Genomic DNA, 19,776 nt, shown 5'->3' with positions numbered 1-19,776 from the left:
GGTTGATGATTGGAGCCCTTTTCCAGGGGAGGCCAAAAAATAATAATATAGAAAAAGCCATAAAATTTGTGTTTCTTGTAGGGTATTAAGGGTATCTAGCTGGTTCACACCAACCTCTGGGCACAGCTCATGGAGCAGCTGGAAGTACCCCTGTGCAGTCATGCCCAGTGCTTGCCCGCCAGGAGATGGCTGGGTTAAACTGTGCTCAGCGGTCCATGTAGTCTGAATTCAACGTAGGTTAATGTCTTTGAACCGTACCTCTAAATACTTCTGTGGATTTAGTCTGAAGTGACCTGCCCCAGATTTCTCAGAAAGCTGATATCTGAGCAGGGGTCTGAGCTTGGATTTCCTGCCTCTCTGTATGAACTTCATAATCAAATCGCTTTCCTTTTTTACAGTTGTGGAGGGCACACAATGACATGGGAGATTTAAAATGCTGGCAGATCATATATTCGTAAATCCAACGTTATACATCTAGCACAAATATTCAGGCTTTCATTCTTTGGCAAATTAATTCATACTTTCTCCTTCATCTAGTGAAGAATTATCTTGCAGCATGGTGATGATGTTGGTTTGCAATAATAAATTCAGTTGGTTTGTTTGTTTTTAAGGAGAAATATGCCTTACTTTTTTTTCTTCTTCTCAAAGGCTGATGAATTCTTCATTGAAGCAGTAACGCTGAAGCAGGTGAGGAGGGTGAGGATAGGGCATGATGGCAAAGGAGGAAGCAGTGGCTGGTACCTTGCCAAAGTGATAGTGAGGGAAGAAGGACAGCCAGAAAGTGAGGCTGTGGAATTCCCCTGCTACAGGTACTGGAAACAATGCTTGCAAATTATGCCTCCATCTATGCATTTGTCAGACTTTGAAGAGCCTAGCTGTTGTTCCAAGACTGGAATTTTCTGAGCACACCTTAATCCTCCTTTTTATTTATTCATTCGTTTATTTTTGCTAAGCCTGAAAGCAAAGAGTGTGGATTGGGAGGTTTAAGATATGGTTAACTCCCCTTACCGAGCAAAGAGCAATCTGAATTGTGAACTCCTCAGCAATTAGCTCAGTAGCACAGAGCATTTCCAAAAGATGAAATCCAACCTTCCAGTACCACATCCAGTGTCACTGCAATTGCCTGCTGCAGAAACACGCTTTGCAATCTGCTGCAATCTGCTAGTTTTATTGCATGCATGGAATGAGGTTCTGATCCCTCATATGCACATCCCATCTTGCCAGGAGCAATAGGATGCTATTTTTGTGTTGGGAGAATGCAAAACTTGTCACACTGCCATCTCAAGAGCTCCTTGCATGAAGGGAAGTGCATATCATGCAGACAGAGATAGTGGCAGAGCAGAGGGTTGTGACATACCCTGTGGGTGGGTTATAAATGTATTCTCCTCTTTCCTAGACAGTGAAGTGGCCCAAAGAAATGTGCTGTGCTGAGGCTACCCAAGGGGAATGAGATGTACCATCTGCCCTGGCACTAACTAGGGTCTGCCTCAACAGTGCAGCACAAACTAGAGAGAACTCGGTGAAAACACGAGACTAACTTCAGTGTAGCTCAGTGTCCTGTAAAGTCCCCCTTGCCCTCTCAGAATGTCCACCCTGTAGGATGGAAGTTCATTGAGCTCCACCTAATAGCATGAAGCCCAGTTCTAAAAGGTCATCTCCTGGGGGACAAATGGGATTGTAAAATGCAAACACAATTATTTTAAAATTTCAAAGGTAAAACCTCTAAGCTGGTTACTTGTCTCTTGTCTTGGAAGCACTCCACTGTAATGAGGGAGTCAGCCAAATACAAAACAGGAGCCAGCCCCAGCCTCTCTGCATTGCTAAAGCCATGTCACATCAGAGAGCAAACTCACCGGGGAGACGGCACGGAGCAGCAGATGCAGTGTCATCTTGGTTGTGAAAAGCAAGCCAGTCTCCCCCTTCTCAAAGAACAAACCACCATGTTGTCATTGCTGCCTTTTGATGCATATTTAACAACCATATGTTTTACTGAGTTAAGCAAGCAAGCTAGACAGGTTTTTACTTGGACATGAAGTGTCCATGTGAAGAGCTGTTTTGCTCAGACTCCTCAGAGATATTTCTGTGTCTAACTGCTCTGTGCAGCTGGCTTGTTTTAAAGATTTCCTTTTAAATTATCTCCTTACTTGACTGTTTAACTAGGTGCCTTCCCTCAGCTTGGAGTGATGACCACTTCCCCTTACACCCGTGGGTCAGAAGCATCAGTCCCAGGGCATTTCCCTCAGGCCAGGGACTGAAAAAAAGAGGGAGAAAGAAGACCAAGCCCTTATCCCCAAAATATTCATAGAGTGCATTCAGGCTTCAAGTGACAACTGATGGAATTCCACTCTTCTTACCTTTCTTAATGTCTTTTCCCAAGTGTTATCAGTGTTGTTTGTGTGGTTGTATTTGCTGTCCTTGTGCCAGCATTATCTCTTCCTCTCAGATTGAGAAGGTGACATGACTGATCGCCTCAAAACACAGGGACAGCTGCTCCCTCTCACTATCTTTGGTGCCTGTGTCTCTCGGGAGACTGGGGCATCATCGCAGTATACGGGTGTCGTCATGGAGTCTGGAGATATCTGAGGGCGAAGGTGCTCACCCACTGCATCCTCCATGTGAGGGATAAACACCTCCATGACCTGCAGCGTTTGGATGTTCCCCTCCAGTCCTGTAGGCCAAGGACAGCTTATGTCCTGGCTGCTTTGGCAGCTGCTCAGAGAGGCTTGCTTCACCTGCTTCTTCAGAGCCAAGGTGTTGAAGAAGGCTTGGCCAAGAAGAGCCAGTACAGGTAGGGTTATCTAGGGATGCCATCTGAGGGACACCAGTGAGCTTCAGCTTCTGTTTGTCCGGTCTATGGCCAGCCAGTAGACATGCTGATGTTCTCATTGCCTTCATCTCCAAGACCAGATTAACTGCCACCCTGCTACACAGCATGGTATGGAGCAAACACCTGCTGCTGCTGTGGTGTCCTTACTGAAAGCTACTTCGTTGACTTTCTGCCGCCTAGCTGCTACTGCGAGACAGCTAGAGGGCAAAATGCCTTCCAGCAGAAACACATCTCACCTGTGCAGAAAGCTACACGGGCTGCTTCACTCTGTAAAGACTAGGCTGTACCAGCATGTGGAGAGCAGACACGGTAGCAAAGAACTAGCTAACCAGCTTCCAGTAGAACTGATGTCTGCAGGATACCCTTATAGATCTTCATCGCACAGAACTTGTTGAAGTCTCTGTTTTCGTTATTTACATATCCATGTACATGGCTGTGTTTTCTCTTTTAATTTGAAAGCTTTTTTATGACTCTGTGGGAACATCTATTACCTAGTAGTCACAAAAGCTCTATGACAAGAACTGTCTTTGTTGTACAAGGGAGCCAGGAGAGATAAAGGGAAGCTAAGTGGATTAATTGTGAGTTTGTGTCAGATTCAGGAAGAGCATTGAGAAATAATGACTCCCAGGCCTGTGCTCTCAACTGTTAAAACAGTTGGCTGTAAAGGGAATGGCTTGTAGCTCTTCTTAGAACCAGTGATTTTTAAAGTGGTCATTTGATCTGTGCGTGCAAGAGGTAAATGCAGGTAATGTCTCCAAGCGTTATTTTGCAGGATTACTAGTGCATCACTTGGGCGCACTGCAGTATGATTCCCCCCTTATGACCATGTGACATTATAATATCCATGCATTTAGGGACCAACCACTGACTCATTCCGTGGTGCAAATGAACAATTTATACCTCAGAATACCTGATGTGGTTTTAGGTATCATGATTATGAATACCGCTAGAAAGTTCAAGATGAAGGAGTTCACCTTTCGCCCAGAACTGGAGCCAAACCTTTCTGAAGCTCATCATGGAGTTCTTCAAATTTCATTTTCTCCTCAAGGCTCTGTGGAAGTCCAGGAATGGACTAGCTGACATTCTCTCAAATAGCCTATTTTTTATAATATTTATATCCCAGACAGAAATGAATTTTCAATCAGGCAGTCGTGAGTTCATGACAGGATAGAACTTTATATGCTATAAATCATTACAGCTCCACTGAAATCTTCAGTGATACTTCATTACTTTTTTTTTTTCTAAGCATATGGACTGCACCATCCCAATTTTTCTCCGGTGCAAGCATAAGGGAGCATCAATAATTCTCTGAAGAACAACAGGCAGACCATGAATGGGATGATGCACTAGGAGACTGCTGTGAAAGAACATTTATTCAGTCAAATGCCAAAAGTGTTCATCATACAAAGGATCCAGAGAAATCTCCTTTGGTTACCTAAAAATAAACTGAAATGTCTATCAATTTTACACGTATTTTTATATATAGGTTATTTTTAAAGACACACACAAATACGTATGTACCTCTGAATCTAATGGATGTGCTAATCATTCTAATTGCACACAAGCTATCATCCGCTGGATTTCACATGCTATATATGATGTCATACCATATTTTTTCCAGTGCTTCCCTGACTCTGACCCTCTAGAAATTGTCTCTGAAATGGCTTTCATGTCAGATTTGTGTCTGCTTTGGATTATTGGACATACGGCATCTCTTCAGAACAAAGTACGTGATACAGGACAGGACTACAACCTTGCAAACCCCACAGTGGCATGTGAATTACATGCACTGAAATCGTGTGGAAGCTCTGGTAAAATAAAAGATTTTGACAGGTCTTTTTACTAGGAATATGATGGCGCTATACTGAAAAATTCTATTTTCTGCAGCCTGATGTGTTTATAATGTGTCAATTCATTTGTTTTCAGTGTAAGACTATAAACCTCTGGTTGCAATCTGCTGCTCAGCAATACGCTATTGGAATTAGATTGAAGTAAAATTAGGACATTGCAGCATATGTACTGAAGGAAAGGAACACGGTGGCATTGTTCATCCAAATACTTCCTCTGTCACTAAAGTCATATTCTTGAGAAAATAGTGCTTCTGCCATGTCTGGTTATTCTCTTGGCTGAAACAAAGTAAGGAGCCTTAAGCCATTTCTGGTGACAAACCTCCCTCTTCCTCCTCCAGTCCAAGAGATAGTAATTCCCTTGCCATCAGCAGCTACCAACATTGGTAGGGGGAATTTCTTTATCTAGGGGTGTGTCCTCCTTTTTTGATTCATTTTTCTCATCTGCCCTTGCTGCCGAAGCAGTTAGCATTTGCCATGCTGCACACAGAGATCTGTTTCTGGTGGGATGTGTTTTCGTCCAGTGGTTCACCCAGATTCATCCCATGTTTTCCTAAAGCATCAGCAGTGGTGAAGGTGACAGAAAACAGCAGCACATACACTGGCGGCACCAGAAACAGCAGCTTGCAGGACACAAAAACCAGCAGCAGGAGAGCAGGAGTGTGTCTACCTTGTGAGCTTCTGCCTTCCTGAAGGCCATGCTGAATTCAATGGTCCTGGGGTGGTGGAGTTCAGGAATCTTGTGGGTCCTCCCAGTTAACATCCATGTACGCAGAAGCATCTTGACTTTGGGATGATGTGATCCCCTAGCCATTGCATACCTGTCCAAGGATGTGAATTCTGAGCCAGCATCAAGAACTACATGATACAAAGGTATTAAGGACCAGTTCTAACAGGTAAAAAAAAAAAAATAAATCCCCGACCCAAAACTTCAATGAAGGCTTCCTTTCTTAAGATAACATGATGTCTTAGCATGCTCCCTTTCTGCCCTCCTTGCACTCTGTCTTTGCTCAATTCTTGACAACAATTTCATGGTCTTCCCCACAGATTGTTCTGCTCTTCTATCCCCACTACACCTCTCAGCCTCCCCTGAGACACACCACCATGCCTGATGTCTTCAAATGGTGTTCATGTGATCATCACATGTCCATTGCCTTCATGCTGCCCCCCTTAGCTTTTAGCCCTTTTCAAGCCACCTGCTTTACAGAGTGAAAGGGAGGAGTACGGGATAGGCTGCATACCCACCAATCCACCAGAACCTGGAGGGGAGCTGGGAGAGGAGATGTGTGTCTGTGCGGTGGGGCTGTATGAACCTCTTTCGCATGGGGATTTTGCTGCTAGTGCTTCTGGGACCAGCTGGCTCTAGCTTGTGTTTGAATTTCTTTCTCGGTGCTGTTTTTCTGCATGGTTTCTTTGTGCTTATTGCTTTCTTCTGGGTGGGAAGGGAGAGGAGGAGACTAAAGATTCTAACGTTCCTTCAGATGGATGAAACAGAGACCTAGCATCTTTGGTCTTCCAAAAATATCTGGTTACTACCTGGTCACCATGGTGAGTCCAACTGGTCATGACTATAAGCTGTGCTGGCTTATGACCAGTGAGATACCACAGGTTTGATCCAGCTCTCAGTGGGCATTTGTTCCTGTCTCCAAATCCCTGTTAAGAGGCTCATTTGCTGGTTTCCTTGTGTGCTGGATCATCAGCAAAATCAAAGATGGAAACAAATGGGAAACGAGCTCCCCTTCTTTCTGGTTTGAGGGTCAGCCAAAGAGAGAACACGTGGCACGGCGACGCTGCGGGAAGCTGGCAGCACATCTGGGCTGCATGTGTTTGTGCAGAAGCAGGTCTTCTGTGGTCTGGTGTCATTCACACAGCTGCGTGGCTGCCTCTGAAAAAGAAACAGTTTCTAGGGATTTGTTTTTCTCTTTCTAGTTCTGGGAATTATTATAGCAATTTAAATACCTTGCATGACCTGCCAGAACTAGCTCACTTGTCCTTCGCTCATCCCCGCTGGTTTTAAGGCGTATTTTTAACTGCAAAAGATGCTGCTGCAGACAGCTGTGTACCTGGGCTTTCCGGGAACTGTGGCTGCTCTCACGACATGATGTTTGGAGACTGAAATGGCCCAGGTGCACCACAGTGGGAAACCTGACCCTAAGCAGATGCTTACAGCAGTATCCCCAGTGCTGCAACAGTCTGGGGTTGAAGTGGAAAGTGAGAAACCCCTGCCAGGGCCTTGGCTGCTGCGGTACAGTGGAGGCTGTGTGGTGTGTGACAGGGCTGGGGCTCTCATTCCTTCACCTCCGAGGCTGAAGGAGCAGCTGTGAAGGTTACCAGATTAGCAATCAGTTCCCCTCCGTTTTCCTTTCAGATTTTTTTCCCTTGAAATCATCTGGCATTTTGCTTTGTGCCCGGCTCTTCTTCTTAATTAGTCTAGTTGGATCATTTAGGCTAATGCTGAGAAACAAAGGAAATCCTTCCCTTGGCTGATGCCAGATGCCTCCACGTATCCAGCCCTGAAAATGGGAACGATGTAATTCATCCCTTTCCTGGTGGAGAGAAAAGAGTTATATACTTACCTGTAAGGAAGGGAAAAGTAGTGATAGAGATTATCATGAAAAACACTAAAATAAAGGGGAGGTTTAGTAACTTAGGTGCCATAAAGGTTGTAATCAAGGCAGCTAGCAGTAAAAGCTGCAAGTACTTCTGCTCAGTGAAGGTCAATGCTTTCAAGAGACTGAGACCGCCCATTTACAGGAGCAACTTGTGGTATGGCATTCATGCTTTCCAGGCAGATGGACACCACAGCAGATGTTTACTGCTGCAAGCAGGGCTCTCGTGATCTCTTTTCTTGGAAAAATGGAGGTTTGAAGTGTGGCTGCCGTAGGGTCTGGCCAAGCTCCTGCAAAGTTAACAAAGATACAGAGCCCTGTAAAAACATCTTTTTGACAGTGGTGTTGATTCTTACTATGTGTGGAGCCAGCCTAAATTTGCAAGGTCTAATAGGTCCTAATTGTTCAGAGATAACTTACTTCTGTTTTTAAACCAGATGGCTTGACAAAAATGAGGATGATGGTCAGATTGTCCGAGAATTAGTGCCTGCTGGGGAGTCACCAATGCTAAAAAGTGAGTTTAGCTTGGAAAAAAAAGAAGGTCTGGGTTTGGGCTGTGTATACACATATTTACTTGCTTTATTCTACTTATGTTCATGTCAGTTCACAGCAATTCTACTGGCCTTTTTTGGCCATTCTTATGCAATAAGCTGCAGTAGGTCACTCGGGGTGGGGGATGGGGAGGGGGGGAGGAAATGCCTCTGACCCTTGAATCCCATTTTATCAATGAGATTAATTTACATAAAAGACAATAATCCCAACATTATATATGTCGAAAGGAACTTTGATTTTTAATGTCATGATTCGATTAAGAATTGCTTTCTTGTATAGCTTTCTTTGAAAGATTTTGAATTGCTGCTCCTTTAGTAAAGTCAATTCTGTTGATTAACATGTCCCCAGAAGAAAATCATGAAAAAGATTACATTGTCCTCTTCTGGAGAACCAGGGCTCCAACACTACAATTTTCTATAGAAAACAGCACTTACAGAGCTCAGGTTGAGATGCTTTTTGTTTTGTTTTAGATAAAATGCCAAAGCTATTGAATTATATTGTAAGTATAAATAAAGTGAAATCTCCTCACTTGCCTAAGTTCATTTTTATGGCTTGGTAATCATCTAACAGTGAGATGGAGGAGTGCAGAATATTTTCTACTTGAGGAGTGCGGAATATTTTTTGCTTATTAGTGTAACTGTTGCATCTCTTACATTTTGGTGAATAATTCCAAGGTGTAGCAGCTTATTCAGTGTGTCCCTGAGATGCTGGATGCACAAAGGGTGAGCAAAGCCCTCTCTGTGTCTGTAGCTGGAGCCCTCCTCCCCTATATCTGTTAGAAGCCAATTGTCTGGCCGAGCACTGGAGATGCCACTCAGTGTCTGTGTTTTGTACATTGATCTCTCTTTAGATGTCAGTTATCACATCAGCGTGAAGACGGGAGATATCCCTGGTGCCAGCTCAGACTCCAAAGTTTTCATCAAACTCTACGGTGAAAAAGCAGAGTCTGGCAAAGAGCCTCTCTTAGTCTCTGATAATGATCTAGGCAATTATTTCGAACGTGGTCGAGTGGATGAATTTACTCTAGATATGATGGATATTGGGAAGGTAAGAACTAATTGCAGGTGGCTCTGCACTTCACGCAAGTGTCTGAATTCAGAATCAATAGAACACTCAGGACGGAATGTGGTGTAAGAATGCCTGACCTTTACATTGGATATTAAGAAATAATACATTTTGTATAGACTATTGCATCGGCCGTCTAGCATACAGGCATGTGAAGTCTGTTTTAAGCTTATAGTTAAATACATCTATAATTTTTTTTACATGAACAGGGTGCCAGGGAGGGAGATTTTTACATATTAAATAAATTCTGTTGGATTGTTGGGTTTTTTTTGTTTTGTTTTTTTCCCTGCCCTTTTGGTTTTTGTTTGCTTTTTCGAAGATCAACCGAATACTGATTGGACATGATAACGTGGGTCTCCGGTCTGGCTGGTTCCTGGCCAGTGTCCAGATCACAGTTCCAGTCCAGGGAAGGCAGTACATGTTCCCCTGCAACCGATGGCTCGACAAAGATGAGGCTGATGGCAGGGTGGAGGTGGAGGTCTACCCAAGTGAGATTCTGCCTATTGAGAAATGTAAGAGGAGATGCATTGAGAAGTGTGTGCTGTTTTATATCTAGTGCTAAATTTGTGTTACTAGCCTTCCTAAGGACCAGGACACCACTGTCAGACACCAAAACCAGAAAGTCCCTCTCCCAAAGAGCTTACGTTGATGAGGAAAATAAAATATTCTGATTTGTTTTCTAAAACAGTTGGAAGAACATTACCAAGTTCTCCATCTCCATTTCCTGAGATTGTATGGAAACTTTATGTCCTGGGCAGTGTAACACAGCACTAGGTGCTGTGCCTTTTCATTGCAGTATCAGTGGGTTCTGCTTTTCTCACGTTTACACGCCTCGCTGCCCCAGTCCTGCACCAGCACCTGTCCCATCCTGCCCGTATCACCCCATTGCATGGAAGGGGGCAGTTGTTTGATCAACAGGGACCAAACCCCTACTGGCTATTTGACTTTTATCAGTAAATTCATTTTCTTTTAAGGCGATAGTTAAAATTTGTCTTGGGATCCTGAGAAAGGATGCTGTGCTTTTCCTCTGCTCTGTGTAATTCCCTCCCTTGTATTACATTAAGGAGATAATTTAGCCACTATGTAGTTAATACTGAAATGAAATTCCCTTTTAAGGCTCTATTTTGCAATCCTCTGACACTGCCTTAAAACATGCAAAAGGAAAACTATTCATTTAGTCCTTAGTGACAAGTTGTGGTATCTCATATTTGGTTTGTATAAGTGCAAATGGTGGGCTACGTGGCTGTTTGTTAAGACAAGGTAACTTAATTTTGAACCTGAGCCCTTGGGAATGCTGTTATCTGAGCTTCCATGCTGACTTGATTGCTTTATTTTTGGACCAGTGATAAACTACGAGGTGTCTGTGGTTACTGGAGACGTGCGGGCTGCAGGCACCAACGCCAAAGTCTTCATGCAGATTTATGGTGAGACTGGCAAAACGGAGTTGATCATCTTAGCAAATAGATCAAACAACTTTGAACGGGGAGCCACAGACATTTTCAAGGTATGATGAAGGCAGTCGTTGCCGCTTCTATGAGGGGAAAGAAATGACCAGCCAAAACTCAGATATCAACAGAATAATTGGCCCAATCATACAAAACAATAGATTTTTAAAATAAAATTGCCAGGTCTGTTGATATCTGCTGTCCTGTATCCGTATTTTTGGGAAGTTTTGTATTGCTTTTGTGAAGTTTTATGTTTTGTGAAGTGACTTTTGTCTTCTGAGGGACTGGTAGCAAAGGTGTCATGCAAGAATATGGTCTAATAGCAGCACTTGTTTACCTATACTTTCAATAGGAGATATTCGTGTTAGATCTCAAAAAACTTTAAACTTACATTTTGGTCCTGACCACGTTTTATTGTCCCTTTATCTAGCTGGGGAAGAAGAAACCCCACGCAGAATGTAAGGAATCCTGGCTTTACCTGTGGGCACACATGCCATTAACCACAGGTACACGTTGTCAGCCCAGCCCTGCAGAGTTTTGCTGCTGTAATTCCTGTGAATGTGCGAGTGCCCTGTGGATTTTACTGCCTGTAGCACTAGTCCAGTGAGAACTGCACAGTCACAGTGCCCAAGGTGTACAGCAAAATCTTCCAGCTCTCGGTCTGGCTAGCATTTGGGTTTACACTGCAGAATCCGTGCCTCTTTCGGAACAACGAGGCAGTACGCGGAGTATTTGCAGGGGTGAAAAGCCTCAGGCACGGTGAGCCAGGAGCTGGCTGATCCAGCAAGAGGTCCTGAGCTGACAAGGCTGAGCAGCGGGCGTGCACCGCAGTGTGGTCGAACATCCTCTCTGGAGTGTGGTCTGGCTGTGCTCAAATGCTGTCCTTTTCTGGCTTGCTTGCTTGGGTTTTCTGTCCAGAGAAACCAAGGTCTTGGGGAGAGGAAGGGTCTTAGTTTTTGCCCTGATGTGGGGTTAGAGCAAGGAAAGGATGTGCCACCAGGGCATCTCAGAGCCACATCCTTCTGTGTCAAAGGAACCTCAGGAAGCACCAATATCTGGATAGTAAAGCACAGCGTACAGGTGGAAGCAGGATTTAAGGCACATCTGTCCCATGTGACCACAGCACAAGGCTCAGCACAAGGTGGTGCCTGGGTCTCCTTGTGAAATTGCAGTCCCATAGAGGCGGGATCCATCTCATCACAGTTAAGCACCTACCTGGAGCTAGTTGTGGGAGCTCCCCTGAATCATCAAGACTGGGGTACCCTTCCCATTGTCACTGGCCATGGAGGTGCCTTTAGCCACAGCTTTACCTCAGTTCTGTAACAGGCATTTATGAGTTCACTTCGCCTTCTCCTGCCTCAGTTTATTACTTTATAGAATGGAGTTAGTGATATTTATCCATTTTTAATGAGTTCTTTGGGATTTAAGATGACTAGCACCTTATAAACGTTTGCTTTTTAAAGACTCTATAATTTTAAGATTAGGTTCCTCTGATTTTAAAGGAAATAAACTTTCCAAGATTTATGAGTAAAAGCTATTAGCCAATATCACATTTATAACAAAGCCATATGTACAATGTTCTGTTTACACACTTATATCCTCTCTCAGATGTTTATTGCCAAACTTGAAAGTTCTGCCCATTTTCTGTGATTTTTTTTTAAAAAGCACACAAGGCAGAAGCTCTGAAGCATTAATAAACAGATCCTCTATCTCTTTCATTATATGAATATTTACAGGAAGATATGGGTGAGAATAAGATTCTGTGAGCTACGTGCTAATAGGAAATGCCATCAGTTAGGGACAGGGCGTGCAGGATGATTATAACAAATCTAAACTTACAGCAGTGTAAGAAAAGACACATTCTTTATGCCAGGACAGCTAGATCAATTTTAGTTTTCTGATAAGCATCTTGTGTGCAATTGATTTTGTTTTAATCTACTATCAAAAAAAAAAATGCTTCTAGACTGCAACCTTCTATGCTAAGTTTCCAGATTTCAGCCTGAAGCAAATGTTTGCAAGTTTTATAACATAAACACTACCTAACAGCACAAGCAATCATCAGGAACAAGTCATTGCTTATGGGAAGATTGCGTGGAGTAAAAACTCTCTAATTTTATTAGGTAGTAATCTGGACACATAATCTAAACCAAAAAGATTTTGTATCTGCTGTGTTGGCTAGAGAGATGGAAATCTCCTTACTGACAGCCTTCTGCCACTGATGCGTTGTAACCACTAATGATAGATCCTCTAATGAGAGTATCCTCTCTGCACACTACAGCAAAGTGAGAAAATACTTTTTTAATTTTCCAGGTGGGAAGGGAGAAGGGCAGCCCAAGCCCACGTCTGTGTCAGAGATGAGGTTATATGAGCCCGAGTTTCGCTATAGCACTATTGCTTCTTGCTTGGTTCATGTCTCCTCCTAAGTATTAAATGCATCTTATGATTCACCTAAAAAAAGATTGCAGGCACTGAAAATCTGTAAAAAATCAGTATGGTATTGTGCCATACTCACCTTTAATGCCAACATGGAGACAATACTGGTGAGGAGAGCAATGGAGAAGTAGGGAGCCCAATAAATATGGATTCTATATTTAGGATATATAGGATCTATATCCTATATATCCTAAATATATATATATTAGGATATATAGGATCTATATCCTATCCTTGCCGTGGTTGCTCTGAGTTCCTGCAGCTCTGTCTGTTCAGGTGGGATTTGGTGATGGAAAGTATGAAAGAATAAAACAGGAAGGAAAAAGTAAAGGTAAACCTGCATAAAAAAATTTGATCTTATACTTGCTTAGATGTTTTGGGTGATGCTCCTCACTTTTAAGAATGCATTTTATGAAGTTGTCTCATATCCTCCTGGGTGCTGGCTTTCCCTTGATGGCAGAGAGAGGCTGCAGATGTTGGCAAGATTTATAAGATTCGGATAGGCCACGATGGGACAGGCATTGGGGATGGCTGGTTCCTGGAAAGTGTCACGCTGAAGCGGCTTACCATGAAGGCAAAGGAGCCTGATAAAAATAATAAGAAGAAAAAGAAGTCTGATGAGGAGGATGAAGAGGAAACCAAGGTGGAAGAAGTCATGGATGTCTATATGTTTGTGGCACACCGCTGGTTGGCTAGAGACGAAGGAGATAAGGAGCTTGTGGTGGAGCTGATACCTGATGGAGAATCTGACCTGGAGGGTAAATACCAGGGGGAAGGTGCATGTGTGTGTGGCCGCAGCAGTTGCATGAAGGACGATAACCACACTGCGGTGCTTTGCAGGACGATTTCTGGCTCCCCAGCTATCCCATTGCCCCAGGCCTGTTGTGCAGCTTGCGCTGCGGTTTGGTTGATCAGCTCTGGGGAGGAAGAGGACGGTGGTTAAACTAAGGCAGAGGATGGAGCAGGCAGGCTGAAATGGGAGTATCCTAAAGGACTTCTATAGGATTCTCCAGGGCTTGTCGGGGGCACTTGGGTTATGAGTGCCACAAGTTACTGCAGTGGCTGGGAGTTTGGCAGGCTGTAAGTGTTCACATGGTTAATGACAAGAACTAGAGAAAGGTGGAGCTGCTCTTGTTTTAAGACAGATGCAAATAAACTCCAGGCAAAATCTTCCTTAAAGCTGACTGTGCCAGCAATTTTGGGCTACATCTTTTCGTGGTGAGCCATTGGTCTGACAAAATATGGCTCTTTCTGGGCTCCTCCTGATCTGCCTTTGCACTTTTACTTGCAGAGAATACGTACGAAGTCCGTGTTCTCACTGGGAATGTGTCCGGGGCTGGGACAGATGCTAATGTCTTCTTGAGCATCTATGGCATAGAAAGAGGAGACACGGGTGAGCGCCAGCTGAAAAGGTCAAATAACTTCAACAAGTTTGAAAAGGGCCAGGTAATGAATGAATTCAACTCACTCAAGCGAGCAGAAGGCTGTCAGAGCTCTCTCGGTTATCGTGCTGGCCATTCGTTACAGTATCTTCTCTGCAAGGCTTGGGTTCTTCTTTCGGCTTAAAGCTCAGGTGTATTTTATTTCTGAAATACATTATTTAAAGCAAAACACCTCAAAACATTTTCCAGGGGAAATTTGAATAATAGGGCTGAACAGCAGTTATACATCAGAGTCACCTTTTGCATCTGCTTCCTGCAAGAGTTCTGGTAATATACTTCCTGCCAGGAATACCTGAAAACCACAAACTTTAAATTAATATTAGAGAGTATTTGTGAGGCAGCTCAAGTATGTCAGTATTTAGATTGAAAATAAGATTCTGTATGTTCTACTCAACCAGTCGGGGAATAAAAGCAATACTACATGGTGTGCTATAATTACATTATAACCCAATCCAATTAAACAACCTCTCTTGTAGATTGAATATTTGCCATAAAAATGTTTATGACCAATCAACACGCTACTATTATAGCCAGGAATTGTTCAAGTTGAATAACGAAAAATTACGGAAACAATAAGCAGCTGTGGAAAACTTGTAATCACAAAAAAGAGCCTAAGGTTGTTAAATAAGCTGTTAACTGTGATTTATGAGCTTGGCACCGGTGAAACTGCAACCTGCACATGGTTCTTCGTGCTATTAGGAGAGCTCCAAGCTGCAAATGTAACGTGCTCTGCTCTTGGGAGTAGAAACCCAATGTCTACCAACAAGTTCATCACATTAAGATGTTTAAAGTATTATGTTAACAAGGACCATCGTGTCACACTAAGATGGCTAATAAATGAGCCTCTTGGTTGTCATAAATGGCAAAAAGAAGGAATGCTGCAGTTTGAAATAAAGCACATGGAGGTGCACAGGAGAGTTTCTGTGGAGTCAAAATGTTTGTGTCAAGTTCCAGGTTCAATGTGGGGGAAAATATTAAGCCTGAAAGGAACGGGATTTAGGAGAGATGAGATAAACCTAGAGGGAGCTGAAACTGGGATGAGGTAAAGAAAGGAGTGAAGGATTGTGCAGCTCCATGGCTGTTACTGCCTTGTAGGAGCCAAGCTTGAGCGTTAATGGGAGAGCTCACAGCTCTGTGCTTATTTTAGTACACCCACCCAAAGAATACAAGGGGGACTTGCAAACAACTTTTGTTTTAATGGGAAAAAAGTTACCCTTGGCCATTTACTGCCTTTCTTTTCTGCTTTCTGGGATGCACAGTCATTTGTCTCTTGCCTCCTGTGCAGGTGGATGTGTTCACCATCAAAGCCATTGACCTGGGTGAGCTGAAGAAGCTGCGGATCCGCCACGATAACTCTGGTGCTAGCCCAAGCTGGTTCCTGGAGAGGGTAGAGATTGTTGACCTCAAGGAGAGCACCACGTGAGCAGCCTGTTGCACCCTTTTCATACAGTCAGAAAAGGGGGCACGTTCTCAGGAGCCTGCAGAGCTGTGGGAAGGCAAAGGAGATGCAGAAGGGCATCGTTGTAGCTACTCACGACCTCACAGGGAGCAGGCGTCCTTTGGGAGCCTTGTGATGGTGACTGTGCTGCTGTACTGAGCGTGGGGCTGTTCTGGGGTACCTCAGTGCAGGGTTTTGCTGTCCCAGCATCCCTGCAGTTAGGAAGCCAGTGGTGTTTGGAAGGAAACCTCAGCTTCATTTCCCCAGGGAGGAACTCTCTATCCTGCAGAGGTCCCTTTGCAGAGCCTGAACTTATAAGTTTCCTTTCAAGGCTCTGCTCCAGAAGACATTTCATTTGTTTTTTGTACCTAATGCAAAGATCTGGGCCAAAAGCAAGTCCCGGTCTAAGCAGAGTCCCATGATTTTCCCAGTCAGAGGGGTGAGCAAAGCCTAGGCTGTTAGAAACCTGAAATGCAGGCTCACCTGTGAGCTGGAAAGTGCTTGAAGTTACGCACTTAAAAGTTGCACAATGCTCAGGTGGGTGGGAGTGCTTATAAGGACCTCAGGATAGGTCCCCTCTTCATAAACATCAGATGTTGGGGAAACCGGAGGTTCCCTTGAGTTATTTAGCTACTTCTGGGAGTGAAAACTAGAAGAAATTAATCATACGGGACTAACAGCTCAGAAGCAGCACTTTTCAGTAAGTGCCCACTAACCTGTTCATGGATTTAGCTCACACAAACAATAACAAAGCTCAAAGGTGAATACAGATGCATTGTTCAGTTTTGAGTAATTTTGTTTTATTTAAGTAGCTTCTAATCTGTGCTTATTTTTGTTATTAAAGCCTGTGAAGTCCTGTGTAAGTGCTGGGTGCTGCTGTCATTCTTGTAGGTATTATTTTCCATGCCAGCGGTGGTTAGCAGTTGAGGAAGATGACGGTCAGATTGTCAGGGAGCTGGTCCCAGTGGATGAAGCATTTGTAAAGAAAGATTCGGAAAATGATGGCCAGTCTCTTGCAACGCTGGGCCTGGAACAGAAAGGTTTATGTTAGCCTTGTATTTCTTCCAGTATGGGGTTGAAAAGGAACCAAGTGATTAGCAGTGCTAAGGGCATTAGCGGTTAGTGTTTGCTGGGCTGTGAGTAATTCTGCCCCAGCCACGGAGTTTTTGTGTGTGAATGAAGTGTGAAGCGTGTGTCAGCCAGCAAGGAGCGGATACTCCTAATTTTTAGGTGATTTGATCATCTTGCAAGGTTAGACCCAAAGTGAGAAAGCTAGGAAGATGGATAACATGTCCAGTTGCCATCTCTCAACTGAAATCCATGCTTATTGCTAAAGTCTAAGGCATAAATCCCAGCTGTTTCACATTGTGGGTTGGAATGGTTAAATATTTCAACATGAAACTGAGCAGAGAGCGAACATGACCAGAAAAAGGGAAGGGACCTAAATTTATTTCACTGTCCATCTTGCTGCTTGTGCTCGTTGTCCTCCAAAATAACTTTGCCTCTCGTGTCCATAATTCTGCTTGGTAACCACAGAGCAATGACACGTTCCTGGGCCTGATGCTGCAAGATGGCAATGTCACTGGCTTCGCTGCCAGGGAAAGGTCCTAAACTCTCCCTAACTTCCCTCTCAGATGCTTGTGAATACATGAATAATTTCCACAAATTGTGTATCCAACAAATTTCCACAAATAGTTTAGCTCTTCGGTTCAGGAGGACCTGCTGGCTGAGCTGCATCTCGGAAACGTGTGTCTGAAACGAAGGAAAGGCTCCATTTCAGAAATCTTGAGTAGGTTATTGCAGTGCACTGAAGGCTATATTAGACTTTTCCATGTTTTTTATGAGTTCACTGTGCTTGCTAGATGATGGTGCAATAGGAACCTCCCTAATGATGTTATTGTGAAGGGTGTGTTCGTGAATATGAGCTATGTCGAAGTGCACATACCTTCTGGTATATGTTAGATACACATATATTATTTGGTGCTAATGGAATAAAGTGGGGGGATGTGTTTTTTTTAAAATGAAATAGTACAGGCAGAGGCAGTTTGGAAGAGCCTTGGTGATTCCCAGGGGGCAAATGGGAAGGCTGGAGCAAATTTCTTATCTGTAGATACGCAGACAATGTACTGAATGACTGGAGCAGTAGAAGACCCTGCAACCAGACAGCCCAGCTCACCCCAGGAACTACCACAGCATATGGCAGGAATTAGGGATTACAACATGGCTGTGATCAGTCAAAACAGAACCCAAACCAAGCACACATATGTAATGAAAAGTAGAGTTAATTCCTGCTCGGACTTCACACTCTTACATTACGATGTTTTATCCGACAGCTAAATCAACCACATACACAGTGAAAGTGAAAACCGGGGACAAGAAAAATGCTGGGACAGATGCAAACGTCTTCATCACTCTCTATGGAAGTAAAGACGATACAGGTATGGCTTCAGGCAGTGGAAAAGGATAGCACCTCGCTGCTGGATGTCTGAATAGACAGGTCATGGTTTCCTTTTGTTTCCCCAATACCTGCCCCTCACTCCTTTTGGGTGCAACTTGACGTCTCCGCACACATCGTGATAACTAGGAGCATACCACCAGCTGCTGTAAATCACTGTTGAACTTTGTGATGCTGATTTGCACCAGCTGCTGATCCAAAGGCTTTAATTTCAATTATAGGAGCAGCACAGTTGACTGGGACTACATTACCGGGTAGTGAATGCAGTGAGTGATTTGCTTCCCTCAGCAATGAATCAGCATGTGCCTGAAATCCAGCTCTCCTCCGCCTCTTTGAGCGGCCCAGAAGTATTTAATCAACTGATGAGCAAATCCTCCTGGAAGCAGCTGAGCTGCGTGTGCAGTGACTTGGCTGCCTGTGCGAGTGACAGGGAAGTGATGGGTAGGACCAAGCTCTTTAGCTGTGAACACGGCACAACAGCATTGTGCCAGAGGAGCGCTCGGGGAAAGGAATTCTGTGTGTTTTGGGTCTTGATATGGATTTGGGCTCAGAGGGAGGGACAAAGCTCAGATCTTGAGATGAAAAGCCATTTTTTACATTTTAGCCACTTCCCTCATTCCACTGTTGACATTCCCAGAGGATTTGTTTCTCGTGCTGAACAATGTCCTTTTGCATCGCCACAACAGGGATAGTCAGCCTAAAGGCCTCAAAGATTAACAAGAACAAATTTGAGCGTGGGAAGGTAGATGAGTTTACAGTGGAGTCTGTGGACATTGGAGACCTGAAAAAAATCAAGATAGGCCATGACAATAAAGGTAAGATCACCTGCTCCTTCATGTAGTGTTTCTAGTGTGTTAGGCACATTGCTTTATAAAATAACCTGCCTCCAAGACCCCAAATGTAGTTTACCTTTTGGTGACAGATCCTTGTTGTCACTGTGGCTGCTTCTGTCTCTAAGCTAACTCCATCCACACGGCTGTGGCTATCAGAGCATGGTGGTGGCAACTCGCAGGTGGCTTTGCAACCTCTCTCTGTGCAAAAGGCTCTGTAGTTTTGCAGCCACGTCTTTAGCGAGATTTCTCATACATCACCAAACCTTGTATTTTTTCTTGTCACACACCTCTGTAGACTTGTTTAATTTCTTTATCAATATTTTTGTTGTTTTGATCATCAGGTCTTGGCTGCTTTTCAGGTGTGGCTGTGTCTCCACTACAAACAAGGGAAGCTGTGGAAGGATACATGGATTCCTTCCCTATGGGGCACCAAGGGACATGTTTGTTGATAACTCCTCTGTCTTATTACAAAGGCAAATTAATCCAAGTGATGGAGTAATTAGCACTACCACATGCACATGTTTAACCTGAGGCATATAGAAATGTAAAGCATGTTAGCTCAAACCTGGACAATCGCTTGCCATGATCTTTATGGTATCTACTCTATTTTTCCATTTGCAAAAGAGAGGGTGATTTATTTCTCAGAGGTCTGGAATGCAATGATTCATTGCTGTTGTCTGTGAAGGCTTTGTGGGTTATTTGCTGTTATCTCTCCAACCACAGGTAATTCCACTGGCTGGTTTCTGGAATGGGTGGAGATTGATGCTCCATCACTGGGACAGTGCTTGAGGTTCCCTTGTGGCCGTTGGCTGGATAAATCGGAGGATGAT

General features: G+C 43.8%; 1 protein-coding gene across 1 annotated transcript; it reads left to right on the top strand.

Moving 5' to 3' along the window:
* The first annotated feature begins 4,576 nt into the window (after positions 1-4,576).
* LOC121081610 (lipoxygenase homology domain-containing protein 1-like) lies at positions 4,577-18,100 on the top strand. Its single transcript, XM_040580797.1, has 8 exons — positions 4,577-7,797; positions 8,686-8,882; positions 9,220-9,412; positions 10,244-10,404; positions 13,239-13,536; positions 14,070-14,224; positions 15,506-15,639; positions 17,992-18,100. Exons 1-8 carry the CDS (start codon positions 7,788-7,790, stop codon positions 17,993-17,995), a joined length of 1,152 nt encoding a protein of 383 aa, XP_040436731.1. The 5' UTR covers positions 4,577-7,787; the 3' UTR covers positions 17,996-18,100.
* The last annotated feature ends 1,676 nt before the right edge of the window (positions 18,101-19,776 follow it).

Source organism: Falco naumanni, chromosome Z (genome assembly GCF_017639655.2).
Source record: "Falco naumanni isolate bFalNau1 chromosome Z, bFalNau1.pat, whole genome shotgun sequence".
Classification (NCBI taxonomy): domain Eukaryota; kingdom Metazoa; phylum Chordata; class Aves; order Falconiformes; family Falconidae; genus Falco; species Falco naumanni.
Note: the sequence above shows the minus strand (reverse complement) of the source record. Positions and strands in the feature narration are given on the sequence as shown.

What these genes read in the sequence shown, in the direction of transcription:
- LOC121081610 (XM_040580797.1), top strand. An exon ending in GAGCCACAGACATTTTCAAG is followed by an intron (nt 10,405 to 13,238) that starts GTATGATGAAGG and finishes CCTTGATGGCAG; the next exon opens with AGAGAGGCTGCAGATGTTGG. An exon ending in ACAAGTTTGAAAAGGGCCAG is followed by an intron (nt 14,225 to 15,505) that starts GTAATGAATGAA and finishes CCTCCTGTGCAG; the next exon opens with GTGGATGTGTTCACCATCAA.